This window comes from Centroberyx affinis, unplaced genomic scaffold (genome assembly GCF_046629955.1).
Source record: "Centroberyx affinis isolate AG114_WGS23_722 - 3 ecotype Tasmania unplaced genomic scaffold, CSIRO-AGI_Caff_v1 ptg000617l_1, whole genome shotgun sequence".
In the NCBI taxonomy this organism is placed as follows: Eukaryota; Metazoa; Chordata; class Actinopteri; order Beryciformes; family Berycidae; genus Centroberyx; species Centroberyx affinis.
The window spans coordinates 118,964-132,556 of record NW_027279247.1 but is presented as its reverse complement, the minus strand read 5'-3'; the positions used below and the strand labels follow the sequence as shown (position 1 = coordinate 132,556).

The window sequence follows — 13,593 nt, the reverse complement described above, 5'->3', positions numbered from 1 at the left end:
ACTAAGTGGATATTTTGGCAGAGTACACCACTCCTTAAGATATTTCATTGGAATCATATTTGACTTGTGCTTGGCATTGTCTGGGGTCAAATTTTACGCTTTTATAAATATATACGCTTTAAGTTGTCATGTCATGTAGACTACTAAGGAATCAGTCAGTGGATGCCAAGCGGATGTACATTTACATTTTAGCTGATGCTCTCATCCAGAGTGAAGTAGGGGGTTCGCGTCACTACGGCAGGACCCGTAGTTGTTGGGATTGAACCTGTGACCTTTCGATTATGGACGATTTCACTACCGTAATAGTTAGTGGCGATGCTGAGTGGCTCAGCAGCAATCTTTCTGACCTCCACAGATACGCGTTTTGACCCAGGGTGACTTTCCTTTTTGTCCCGCTTTGATCTATTTTCATTACGTGAGACCTGACCTCTCCCCTGGCACTCTGAACGTTCACTTTGATTTAGGTCTCAGCATCACATCAGGCAGAGCTGCAGCTCCAGTTTCCTTGTTAAGGAGTTGAAAAATGTTACATGTTAACAGGCCACACTTTGCTGCACACATTCCCCTTGTTATGATGGATGGTAGAATTGCTCAAAAGCATCTATTAAAAATTCAGTTTTATAAATAAGAAATAATTGTTTCTAATCATTCAAACAAAATTAAGTTGATTTTGTGTATGTTTACATCCAAGTAGTCTGGATAATTCATCTTCTATTATAATTTCCAGTATCCCTGTATATGTACATAATACTATCAGTCAATATAACCTTATGCAGATAGCGCAAACAGGAATAAAATGTTTGCCTGCCTCATTATCCTGCATGATTTTTGCTATAGAATATCCCAGGTATCTTATTCAGGTTCCTCATAATCAGAAGAAAGGTCTTTGTTATTGTATACAGAATATGGCATTCACATGCAGCAAATCAAAAATTAACAACTGAGTTTCCCAAATAATAACAAAGTATCAATGTAAATTTAAAGGCATTGTCTTGTGATCTCAAAGCGATTGAGAACATACAGGCTTATTACGCTTCTTTAGCTTTCACATTTATGAATTATAGATGAGCGTTCTGGTCGTCTTTGTTGTAAAATATGATTGTGCTGGCCTGCCACTTAGTGTCCTGCGGTGTATAAATTATCTCCTTAGCTTTAAGCTCTGAAGAATTGGACACTCTTAAAGCATTTCTCCATCTGTTTTATAGTGGACACTGTAGCAGCTTGCCCGCCGTCACCCCAGACATCCCTAAAATTGAAACCACATTTTTCTATGAATGTTAAAGTAAATACAATGGGCCATAAATCACTGTCATCCATACAGTATTCAGTGATTCTATAATATTCTTTTTAACCTGTCTCCCATTGTCTAAGAGCTTTATGTGTGTTCCCCATAAAAAGATGACCTATTTGAATTGTAGAGAATATTAAGTTTTCCTGTGTATGCACTGCGTGATCCAATCTTGACCACTGTTGCTAACACAAAACAGCATTCGCAAATAAACACTCTGCTGGTCCTCGCACAATTGTTGGCGGAGTCAAATAGCAAATCCAATTGCTTTTGAATGTGACATTGCAACCCACACAAAACGTCATTGGCATGCCCCAAATGTCAGGAGTGTGTGTGAAATGGCAAATGAATGGAAAACCTGGTTGCACATGGCTGAAAGTCATCTAATAGCCAGCTGGGTTCATCAGGTCTGTGGCTCTGATTCCTTTAGCAGGACCTTTTTGCTGGAAGAGGGCTGTTCCTGCTGTTTCTTCCCCCTGAGTTATGTAAGGCTGGCCGAGAGAGAAGCTGGACATCCACTCAACTGCATCTCTTCCACCAAGACAAGTACAGTAGACAACAGGCTTTGAAATAACAGATCCTCGCACTGTCTGGTTGCTATTTTCATCGCCTGCAGCTTGGCTCATGTTAATAATTCCATGTCCTTTCATGTTTTGCTACAGCATGTCACCCAAAGTGATGAAAGACCTATCAAATTGACTAAGCAGTGTCCATTTTGGCCTCACATTCTCATATATTTCCCGCCCACTCTTCTAACAATCTGGAAGGCTTCAAGAGGGAAGATTGGTTGGTCTGTGGAAGCCCGGGTTCATTTCAGTGGGCGGCAGTGGAATGGGGGGTGGAGGTGGAGGTGGAGGTGACGATTTTCCAAGGCCAAGGACAGGAATTGTCTCTCGCTTGTGTAGAAGGAGAGGGTGTTTCAGGCAACGTGCTGAATACTTGTCATAAGATGGAATCGTGTCAAAGCCCGAGCGTGCCATAGAGGGTGGCAGGCAGAAGAAGAGTGCATTGTCCATGGACACTCATGTATGGAGAGAAGGGGGGAGTGAAGCGAAAGAGTGAAGGAAAAAGAGAGAAAGAGAATTTCAGAGTGATGAGAGCTCTGTGTTGTACAATAATTACTGGGTGCAGTCACTTCTTGCTTCTATGACAAATTCCTAGAAAAATACACACAACGCAAACACAAACACAGCCCTTAGACATCCTACACAAGCTCCTTGTTCTGATTGAACAATGACAGGGAACTGCAGGCTTACATATGCTTACACAGCGAGGGGGAGAGAAGGATTATGGGCAGGAAAACTGTTTGTTGGGCTGATGCAAAATTATTCCCCCATTATCCAGATTCCTTTGTCGTTTCTATTTGTTTTTTCTTTCTTTCTTTCTTTCTTCTTTCTCGTCCCAGAGCTCTGTTGCATATTTAGTTTCTTTGACAGTCATCTTTTCCGTTGCAATTGCAGTTATTTTTAAACTAGGCGAGCAGAGTTTACGTCAGCACAGTCCCTGGCATGGATATGGCTATTGATTGGCAACGCCAGCACCCAGCCTCTCTCTGGCTCTTCTAACTACACCATATTCTGATATTGGTTTAGTCAACGACTTGGCTGCTTTAAGCGCTGCAGCATGTTATTCTTAATGTATAATGCCAACAGCTACATTGCTTTGTGTTCACTTAGTTAATGGTTTGAAGAAATAGCCAGTATGACCAAGCCCATGGGTCCAATCTAAGTAATAAAACTGTCTCTCTTTCTAGTTAACAAAAGTGAGAGATTATTGTCTCTATAGAATAACCTAACTCTGCAGAAGGTATTCTGTTTCTGCTGGCATGATAAATTGAGCTTAACTGTCTTCCATGGAAAGCCATTAGCTTATTAAGTACCACTTACACAAGGAAGCAAGGCAGAAAGTTGAAACCAGCGGTCTCATTGCTTAAATATTGTGCTGTCAGTCCTTTTCTACAGCTTGTGGTCAGATACCACATCCAGTCGTAGAAATTACTCTGTCTCCTTGTGTGTGTGTGTGTGTGTGTGTTTGTGTGTGTGTGTGTGTGTTAGTGTGCTTATGCATTTGGGTTGTCTCGCTTGATGCTGTATTGGTCCTCAGAGGAAGCCCTATTCACCTGATAGAACGACAGAGAGGCAGCCTGGCGAGCATGTGTGTTAGACCCCATACCGATGTCTTTCCAGTCTATTGACAGGAGCAAATGGGCTATTGATATTCAACACAAATTAAAGCATGGAACCAAAACCAGGAAACTGTTTAGCCTCATGTCATGGCCAGAGAAGACATGTGTGGTTTACCTTGAGAGAAATGTTTCCAAATTGTTTAGGGTCCAACCACAGCTTGAAAGAGTCATGTCTCAAATCCCTCTCTTTCTCTCTATGTGTCTCTGCATTGGCTCTGTGTCTCTTCATCTTTGGGAAGGATCGCCACATCACAAGACAAATCAACAAATCAGCAAATGCCAGAATATTAAAATCTGTGGTTTATTATTATTTATTTTTTTTCTAACCTTTTGGTCTTTGTTTATGACAAAGACTGTTTGAATCCTAACCAAGCTTGGTAGCTTGAATACTTCTCTCAACAAAAGCTGAATATTAATCTCTTATTATTGGCAACTTCATGTTTTTGTTTCTCTCAAGGCCAATTGAACTTCATAGCTTTAATGAAATGAGATGTCATATATCCCAGCAGCTGGTCTGGCATAGAAATCCGGTGTGTTAATGTTGGAGTAATGCTCCTGTTTGAATCTGCTTTGAAAAGTCATGAATCTCCACCAGGGAAGTTGCTAAAGTGTCCCAATGAATAAATGTGTTTTCTTATGTCAAAGGCAGACTGTATCTTGGATATGATATTGCTTTTGTATACCATTGTTGTAAAGCTTCATGCATTAATGTTAGAAGCCTACACACTTTGATGATTATTCTCTCCATGTCCACAGCATTGGCACATTCTTTTGCAATTACAATGTAAGGCACACACACCATACATGCATGCATACATTTCTATCTAAACACTCAATGCAATACATGCCATTCATCACTGAGTGTGTGTGTAGTTAGCACCACAGAGCTATAGCCCATGAGAGTAACACGGGCTAGGATTACATCACTCAGGGAGGTACATGTGTCTCCGTGTCTCTCTGTATGTAAGGCTGTCAGTGTAAAGTTACTGTCATACCCCCATCTGAGAGACACATGACTGTGCATGGCTTGCGTAACCATTCTTGTTGCATAACCCTTAAGGTACAGTATTTCACAGATTACAAGCAAATGCAAGCTCTGGGTAAATGAGAAAGTAATTAGTCTAACAATAACAGCTAGCTGGGTACAATGACAGCTCCAGCTGGCTGACGGCTGCAACAGGTACAGAGCCGGATAGAGTATACAGCTTAGAGCTATTTCTGGCTTCTCCGGGTAACATTGCACTGTAAAAACGCTGTACAGTTTATTTTCTGTAAAATCTGCAAATTAAGATCATATACAAAATTCAGTTGTGCTGGATTGAAGGTGCAGTAAAAATTCAAATTTCACTACACAAGTTTAGCCCATGCGCACTGGACAAAGCTATCTACCGGAGACACAGAGATGATTTTGGTGCCAATCCTCTCATCTCATATTGTGCAAGATGACCAATGGGCAAACTCCCAAAAAGTTGGTTTACTCCTTTAATACCCAATACTGGGTTGAAACATTTTTTTCTTCTTTACAGTGAAAGGGTACTTTAAATATAGGATATGAACGAAGTCCTGGATGTTTTCTGTAACTTGGGCTGCTGTTTTGGTCTTTGGCTTTGCCTCGCAACAGTACTTTTTTACATTTCAGATTGTTTTACAAAATCCCAGGTATTCGGTTTATCAAAGTGAAAAAAATCAAGTTACACACATTAACTTAACAGGATCTGTCTGTTACACAGCACTGGCACAGCCTGGTCACTTGTTAGTCACCATTTACCTCCGTCTTCGAGGGCAAAGTTACTGAAAAATGTTGGCTAAATTCAACACCAATTAGGCCCTCTCAAACAAATTTAGAAAATCAAGGAGAAAAGCCCTCTTCATAGTTTTTCTCAGGAGATTCAGCCTAACCATGAAAACCAGCCTGGGGTGGCAGCTTTGGAGCGTAATTAGTTGTAGAAATCTCATAGTGTGTGATTGTGACCTTTAACACCAGTTTCACAGTCCCTTCTCGGTGATTTGTGTCCATTCTGTCAGTTGGACCTTATGTGGCGGCAAACCAAGGGCGTCCAGCGTGGTGAGGGATGAGGTTGTGTGGTGGTGTGAGGAGTGGCGGATGTGTTCAGGGTGAGTGGCTGCCCCCCCCCCCCCCCCCCCACCTACCCCAACCCCCCCGCTGGTGGTGTTTGCCAAGGACACGGGTCAATGCTTAGAGGCCTGTTTCCCTATGGGGCTCAAAGTGTGTTTTGGGTCATGGTGTGGAAAGCAGCTTTGCCCCCCCCCCCCACAGTCCCTGGGGTGTGTTTTATGTCGGGCTGCAGGTCAGCGATGGTGCTGATTCAGGCCATCAGGTTGTTTTCTTTACTCTCTCCGCTCTCGCCACACTCTTACAGGAGGAGCCACAGAGGGCAGCTCCACTCTTTGTGGCCTTCCTCTCATGTAGAACACAAGGCTCAGGCTACTCATTGTCTTTACATCAGCAGCTGCAGCCAGACACACATGCATGCATGCACACACACACACACACACACATTTGTCTTACTATACTTGTAAGGACCTTCCATTGACGACATTCATTCCCTGACCTTAACCCTTACCCTGACCTAACCTAACCTTAACCTTAACCCTTAAGGCCCAAACGCACTGAAAGTATCTGACGCGCGTTTTGAAATACACCTATTGTTTTAAATGGCCGAACGCACACCAAAAGTGTTATGAGGCGCGTCAAACTGCCTTGACGCCCCTACTCCGACCTTGTTTCGATTTTGGAGCGTCAAATGAGGACCCAGCGACCAAAGCTGTTTTTTTTCTGCAGTCGCAGTACCTGTTTGGAGAGTACTCCGGTACAGTAGGTGGCCACACTCTTACAGGAGGAGCCACAGAGGGCAGCTCCACTCTTTGTGGCCTTCCTCTCATGTAGAACACAAGGCTCAGGCTACTCATTGTCTTTACATCAGCAGCTGCAGCCAGACACACATGCATGCATGCACACACACACACACACACACACACACACATTTGTCTTACTATACTTGTAAGGACCTTCCATTGATGACATTCATTCCCTGACCTTAACCCCCACCACTACATGCCTAACCTTAACCCTTACCCTGACATTCAGCAATCATACAAGGAGAAATCCACTGTAGAAGAGACAGATACCAATATCTCCACCAGCAGTAGCTTAAATGGACCAGAATGCAATGCAGCCACAAGACATGTTGAGTTTTGGCTTTTTTGTAATTTGAACAATTGGGACAGTACCCACTTTTTCTCAACTGGAAAAACTCTTTGTTTATATCCCCAAACCCCCACCTTTGATTAAATGCGATAAATTCAAACCTCTTCTCTGGGGGTTGCCAAAAGGCATTCTGGGAAATGTAGGGAATCAATAACTAGTAGTAGATGAGGCAGGTTGAGGGGAAGTGGGTACACCAAAAACATTAATTACAATTCTTCATCACAAAATAACTCCTGGAATGCATTGAACATCACAGATTGATAACCCTAAACTAACTCCTTGAACAAGTGAGAACTGGCAAAATGACCTCACCTCACAAAAATGTCTGAAGGTCTAAAACGCAAACTGTCTCTCACAAGGAGAAGTACAAAATCTCCCTCTCTCTTTCTCTCTCTCTCTCTCTCTCTGTCTCTCTCTCTCTCTCTCTTTCTAACACACACTCATACACACCTCCTCACAAGGTCAGTGGGTTGGGGGCAAAACGCTTTCATATGATACACATCCCCTTGACAGCCTCTGTATACTGTCAGTGATCCATTAAACTATTCTGTTACTAATTCACAAATCTTGCTTGGACACGATCACCATTATCCTAACAGACTAAGTGCGGTGATGATGGATTCGAAACAGCGTAATTCCTGACTTCATATAGACCTAAATGATACACTGCAGATGAGCATTCTGCAGCTCTAGGTAGATGTATGATGGAAATACTGTATAGTTCTGGGAGGAGTTGGTGTGTTGAGAGTGTGTGTATTTGACTGTTGACCATGATGTAAACACAATAAAAGGCATCACAGGCACTCCTGACATCTCCTCCACCATCCCCACTCTACTTCACGGTACTTGTCGCGGTCAAAGGTCTTGAGATCAACGGCTCTCCTGAAAGCACTGAGGAAGAGGGAGTGACAGAAATGGAGAGTTACAGGAGGTGAGGAATAGTGGCAAGCAGAATTTGAAAACTCTTAATATTTTTGGTAACATTCAGGTTCACAGAGATTGGGAATCAATGTCAGCCTGGCTGTCTGCTTTGATCCATCTCAAGCAGTTGTTTTCCAACAGTTGTGTTTTGGGGTCGCTCCTTCAGGCCTAAAACCCCTCTTTCTCCCACAATCCTTCATAACGCTGTAATTGGCATTGGCTCAAGTCCTCTAGGCTTCAGGTCCGCTCCAGGCAAACACACACAGCAGGCCGCACACACACTCTCTCTCGATCTCTCTCTTTCACACGCACACATACAGTGCATACAGACAGCGCATGCTAACGGTCCCTTACAGCTGTGCAAACGTCATTCAGACTCGTTCCACTCATGGTACATTTGAAGCAGGACATGTGTGCAGATGTGTGTTTGATCACCAATGGTTGAAAGCTAAGTGTGCGTTAGAGATCATTAGTGCTGCCCAGCGCCGTTACATGGCTGACCTCTGCGGCCGTTTCATTACCAGAGCATTTGAAAGGTGTTTAATGTGATGGATGGCGGATGTTTTGGTCTAGTGACCTTTGTTTGCCCTCTACAGCTCTGACGTGCCTGTCACTTAATAGCTTCAAGACAGACAATGTTCCCTCCCTTCCCTTCCCTTCCCTTCCTCCCCTTGCTCTCTTTCTCTCTCTCTCCTTCATTCAATCTTGCTCTTTTTCTCTCTTGAACTTTAATTTCCATTCACTGTTTTCTTATGTTGTTTTTCTCGCTATTTCTCGGCTGGAAACACAAACTCTCAGATCAGATAGGATGCTTTTTTCTCCTGCTTACATGCAAAGTGCAGCTGTGAGTGCCATTAGTAACAGAGAGCAAGAGCTCAAAGGGTGCAAGGAGTGTTATGTCATTCTCTGCCTGCTCTTGAAGAGGATGAGGAGCCCATTCTGAAACGGAGGATATGGGTACATGACGTCCTCCCAGGGAGAACAGAGCACAGACACTTGTATCATCTCATCCAAGAGCTAGACAGTGCCTGTTCAAGGACTATTTTTGCATTGACGTAATGTGTGGCAGGGCTAAAGTTTAGACATGTTCAACTTGGAGTGCCCAGCAGAACGCCTCAAAACACACTGCGGCCAAAATGCAAGGCGTGTAGTTTGGTTAGACGCCTTCCTGCCGCCACCAAACCATTGAAAATAGCTGTAAAAGGTGCAGGCGTGTTGAACGTAACAAAAAACAAAAAAAAGTATCCTATATGATGACAGCCAAACTCATCGGAGAATCAGCTAATGGAAGGATGAGGACGCACAGTATTTACATTTGGAGGCCCAACATGTCGAGCCTGAGGCGACTGACGTGGGTTGCCATGTGTGAGATCCTTCACCTTTTGACTAGAGAAATGTGGCCCTGACTGATTGACTGACTGATCATCCACCAGCTGTGCTCCCCACTGCACACACACACACACACACACACACACACACATCCTTCACATACTTTTACGCATAACCACAGGGCATGTAACAGATCCAAAGCCTGAGTCTCAAGTCACAAAGGTTTCTATTTCCAAAAAGCTGAGAGTTTTAACTTTCTCAGGTGAAACAATCTCACATCATTCTGTTGAACTTTAGTTATTTCACAGCTACATATTCTGTCAATTTTTTCTTGACACCCAAATATTCACATCTAATGGTTCAACTTTTTCTTCTGGTATAGTGTATGTGGTTTTACATGGCTGTCTGACTCATACAGATGGGATTTATCTGAGGACTTACACTTGTGAATTGCTGAATTTTTGTGCTGATATTGTTACCTGAGAAAGCCCTCCCCTAGCAGTGGCTGATAAGTGGAAACTCAGCGCTGACAGTGTAGCTTGCCTCATCCCTGGGTTATCAAAGCATTTTTATGTGACACTTTTATGTCTTTCTCTTTACCTCGCTATATTTTCCTCTCACATACCAACACTTTTTAACAACGTTTCAGGCTCTCTGCGTTTGACGTTTCCCCACTGTTTCCTTCCACCAGCGTTGACCTGGGATGGGTCGGTGTTTTTACTTCATGAGCAGATTTTTTGCAAATAGTGATGTTTTTTACTGTCACCAACACATATGGAGGAGGTGTTGCCTTCACGCCATAACCAGATGGGTCTGTTGGATTGGGTAGACACTGGAGCTGGACCCCACGCATGGAGATTATCTCTTTATCCTGGGATTGTCCCGGGGCAAAGGACACATCTGTCATGGAGGGAGCAAGGGAAGGAAGGAGGGATTGTTGGTTGGGGGGTTGGTGGTAGCAAGATGAATGAATAGTTGGGGTGCTTCAGGGGTGCAAGACTCTGGGCTCAACATTAATATCTCAGGTGCCATTAGTATTCAATAAAGTTCAGTTTTGGTTAGATGAAAGGAAAGCACAAAAGAAGCAGCACCCAAACTTCAGTCTCTGAAGTAGAGCTTAAAAGTTGTTTTTGCTTCAAATCCTCTGAAGTTCCAAAGAGAGATTTGAGATTAAAAGAAAGCTTTTTGTAAGGAATAGTGGTTATCATTTATACAACAGGTCCATCACTTATTTGGAATCCCATGATGAGTATTAAATGTGTTCAAAGTAATGTGGAAACCTTTAGAAATGATTTGCTAACTTCTTCTATTTGATCTGTTCCAGGGGGCTTTTCATCACTATTCATGACCGTGGTCACATTTCTACGCTGCTCCAGAGCTGGCCAGAAAAGGACATCAGGGTAAATTATGCCTCAAACAGAGGCTTCACACCTTCAACTGCCTCAAACAGTGGCATTACATCACCTCTTACAGGAGTAGTATTTGATATCTTTAATGTTGTAGCATTACCACATCACAAAAACCTGGGGAGAGCCAAGGCCTTGTTCCTTTTTCAGTTTGAGTGTATCAGTAGCACAATGTAAGACTATGCATGGTAGATCCCAGGTTTTTGGGAGATTGGCCCATTGGTCAACTTACCTGTTGTGATGAGAACATAACACTGTAACATACACTGTTTTGAGTGATAGGCCAGTTAGCCACTAGCATTATATAAAAAATGAGAAAATGAGAACTTATAATAGTGCTAAAGCTAAATGGTAAGTAATCTTAAATGGCATGCAGCCAAGTCTGGGAGTTTTGTGAAAGAGATTGGTAAAATGTAATAACTTTAATAACTTAATAACTAAACTAATAACTTCTTATTACTAGGTCAGTTTTCTTAGTTTGGATAATGCTAGTTAACTACTATTTTTTTTATTGTTTATTTTGGGGTCTATGTGTTGACCAACGGACCAATCTTCCAAAAAGTTGGTGTATTCCTAGTCTAAGCTCTTATATGGAGCAACTATGTGCAAGTCATAATCTAATCATATGCAGCATGACGAAACCACCAGGCATTCCTGGCATGTCAGATATAGCCTATCTGCAGCAGGAGCCACCTGTTCACGGCTGTCATCAGCATGGCATTTACCTCAGCGCTGTCATGCCGCCTCTCATTGTGAGGGTGGTCTTATCGTAAACTCACCAAATATGCCCTACTTACAACATTTCAATAGAGAGAGGGCAAACGAGAGCCAGGAAGACATTCACTGATAAGCCTTTGGCAGATTTTCTGTCACATGTCCATACACGATAACGAGCGAGTCCTTGTGAAAACAATGTAATAAACCTTTAATGGTGTTAAATATGGTCATTATGCATTAAAATACAGTAAAATAGAAAAACTGACGACATCGCATGAGGTTGTCAGATTGAGGTTGTCAGATGGGAGGAACAAGGCTGTAAAATCTCTGTGCCAGAGTCGTCTGCGTCACACTAATCACGGAAAAGAGAAACACTCAGAATTGGGAACATTTGAGATCAAACACTTCTGCTGATGATATTAAGTGTTACACAATCGATTTGTTTCACGTTGTGAAATCTGCCCAACAGAGCTTATTTATTGCTTAATGAGTAAAGTGAGTAGTGAGTGGAAAGCCAGGAGTGTGTAGCAGAGCCAGGCCTACAAGGCGGAAAAAAAATTCTGTTGGTGGGCGACAGGGCGGACTTGTTTTGGTGAAACAGTATTATGAGTTAATGAGACATGGAGGCAGAGCTGGAAGGCTGGTTTATTTATTTTCTGTTTAAATCGTGTATTAAGTGTAATTAACAAAAAAAAAAAGGCAGTGCAGCTGTATTGCTTTTATGCAATACAGCTAACCAACATGATGCCGTGACAGCCATCTATTTACAGTAGTGCTATACACAGACATACCAATTAAACCAATGATTTAGGTGGTCGTGGTGGCTACTGTGCTTTGTGATTGACTATTTTGATGATTTACAGGCTGTGTGTGTGACGGACGGAGAGAGGATCCTGGGGCTGGGAGACCTGGGCTGCTATGGCATGGGCATACCTGTGGGCAAGCTGGCCCTCTACACAGCCTGCGGAGGCATGCCGCCACAGCAGTGTCTGCCTGTCATGCTGGATGTGGGCACAGACAATGAGGTAAGTAGACATCTAAATACAGCTGAATTTACTAAACTGTAAGCTTCTAGTGTTATATGCTCTTTTTTTCATTCATTCATTTTGTAAATATATGAGGATTAGCAAAACAGAGACTTCTAACGTCATCTAAGTACAGTGAAACCAATCCTTTAATATTTTTTGTGATCCTCGAAGGGAAATTATTTGCTTTTCTCATCGCTTGCCCTCCTCCACAAGGAGGTCAAAGGTCAGGGTCAACTATAGAACAGTGCTCCTGCAGCTGGTAGGGATTTAGCATCTTGCTCAAGGACACTTCAGCAGGGCGGATGCTTGTCATTCGACTAGATACAACTTTAATAATCCCCATGGGGAAATTGGGTCATTGCAGCAGCTAGTATTAACAGGATACAAGGGATATAAATAAGAAAGTCACGGGGGCTTGAGCATAGGCCTTCCAGTTGAGAAAATGGTTTCCCTGCTCGCTGCACCACCCTGCTGCCCTAAGCCCCATCATTTTTAAACCCATGACGAGTGCATGATATGCCAGAAGGGAAACATTCTTAATCCACTGTAACCAGGTAGGCCCTGCTTACAGTTCCCATGAACAGGCCAAGGAAAGAAAACAAAAATCTCACACTTTTCAACCAGGAAACACCCTTTACATAAGTGAGGTAAGCAGCTCCATTCACGGATGCCAGCTCGGAAAACACCTCTCCACCCTGCCAGCCAGTGACAGTACCAGCCAACATGGCCACAGTTACCCACCTATGGTCTCTGTTCTCCATGGTAGTGCCTTCTCTTTAAATATGAAAGATGATCCTCGCTGTGGGCAGGGTAGCACGTGTGTCTGTAGTCTTAAGCCGGAGTGGACTAAGAATAGTCTGTGTATACTTCTATATATATAACTCTCTGTGTACTTTCTCCATGTCATCCTGGCCTTGGCCAAGGGAGTGGCAGCCCCAGATGCCTGCTGCCCAGGCACAGCTGAGCTCAGCCTGTCAGAAGCCATCCTTCGTCTATTTTCCTTGACTTGATCTCCAGTCTTCAGATGACTCAGTCCCTAGAGTTGAGTTTCAGTCCAAGGAACTGTCTGAAGAGAGTTAGGGATGAGAGGTGGTGCTTAGGTTAGATGCATTTGACAGCAAAATGAAGCAAGGAATGAAAGTAACAGGAAGGGTACAGAGCGGGTAGTAAAAATTGGATAGACACAGGGAATGAGAAAGGTGGTGGCACCCTGGATGGCCTGACATTTCTCTCTAGTTCCCTTCCTGACTGCACCTAGCCAATTCACACTTCATCAAAACTTTTGGGGTTGCAGCAGAAATCCCCTACATTTGTAATAAAGCACATTAGAGTCTTCCGAGAAAGCCCATAAAAGATATTGCATTGCTACATTAGTCCAGTTGGTGGCATTGGATCTGGTGTTACAGAGAGTTATATGGTCTCTCTTTCTGCCAGGTCCTCTCCCTCGGCTCTTTCTCTTTATAAGGCTACACAGGTCTACCTTTTGACCT

At 43.1% G+C, this 13,593-nt stretch overlaps 1 protein-coding gene across 1 annotated transcript in view; it reads left to right on the top strand.

The window, feature by feature from the left end:
* me1 (malic enzyme 1, NADP(+)-dependent, cytosolic) overlaps nucleotides 1-13,593 on the top strand; it is an 88,656-nt gene that overhangs the window by 44,218 nt on the left and 30,845 nt on the right. Inside the window, exons 4-5 of the mRNA XM_071518625.1 lie at nucleotides 10,277-10,352; nucleotides 11,939-12,100. Of these exons, the coding sequence (XP_071374726.1) occupies nucleotides 10,277-10,352; nucleotides 11,939-12,100 (238 nt within the window). The remainder of the gene's footprint in view (nucleotides 1-10,276; nucleotides 10,353-11,938; nucleotides 12,101-13,593) is intronic.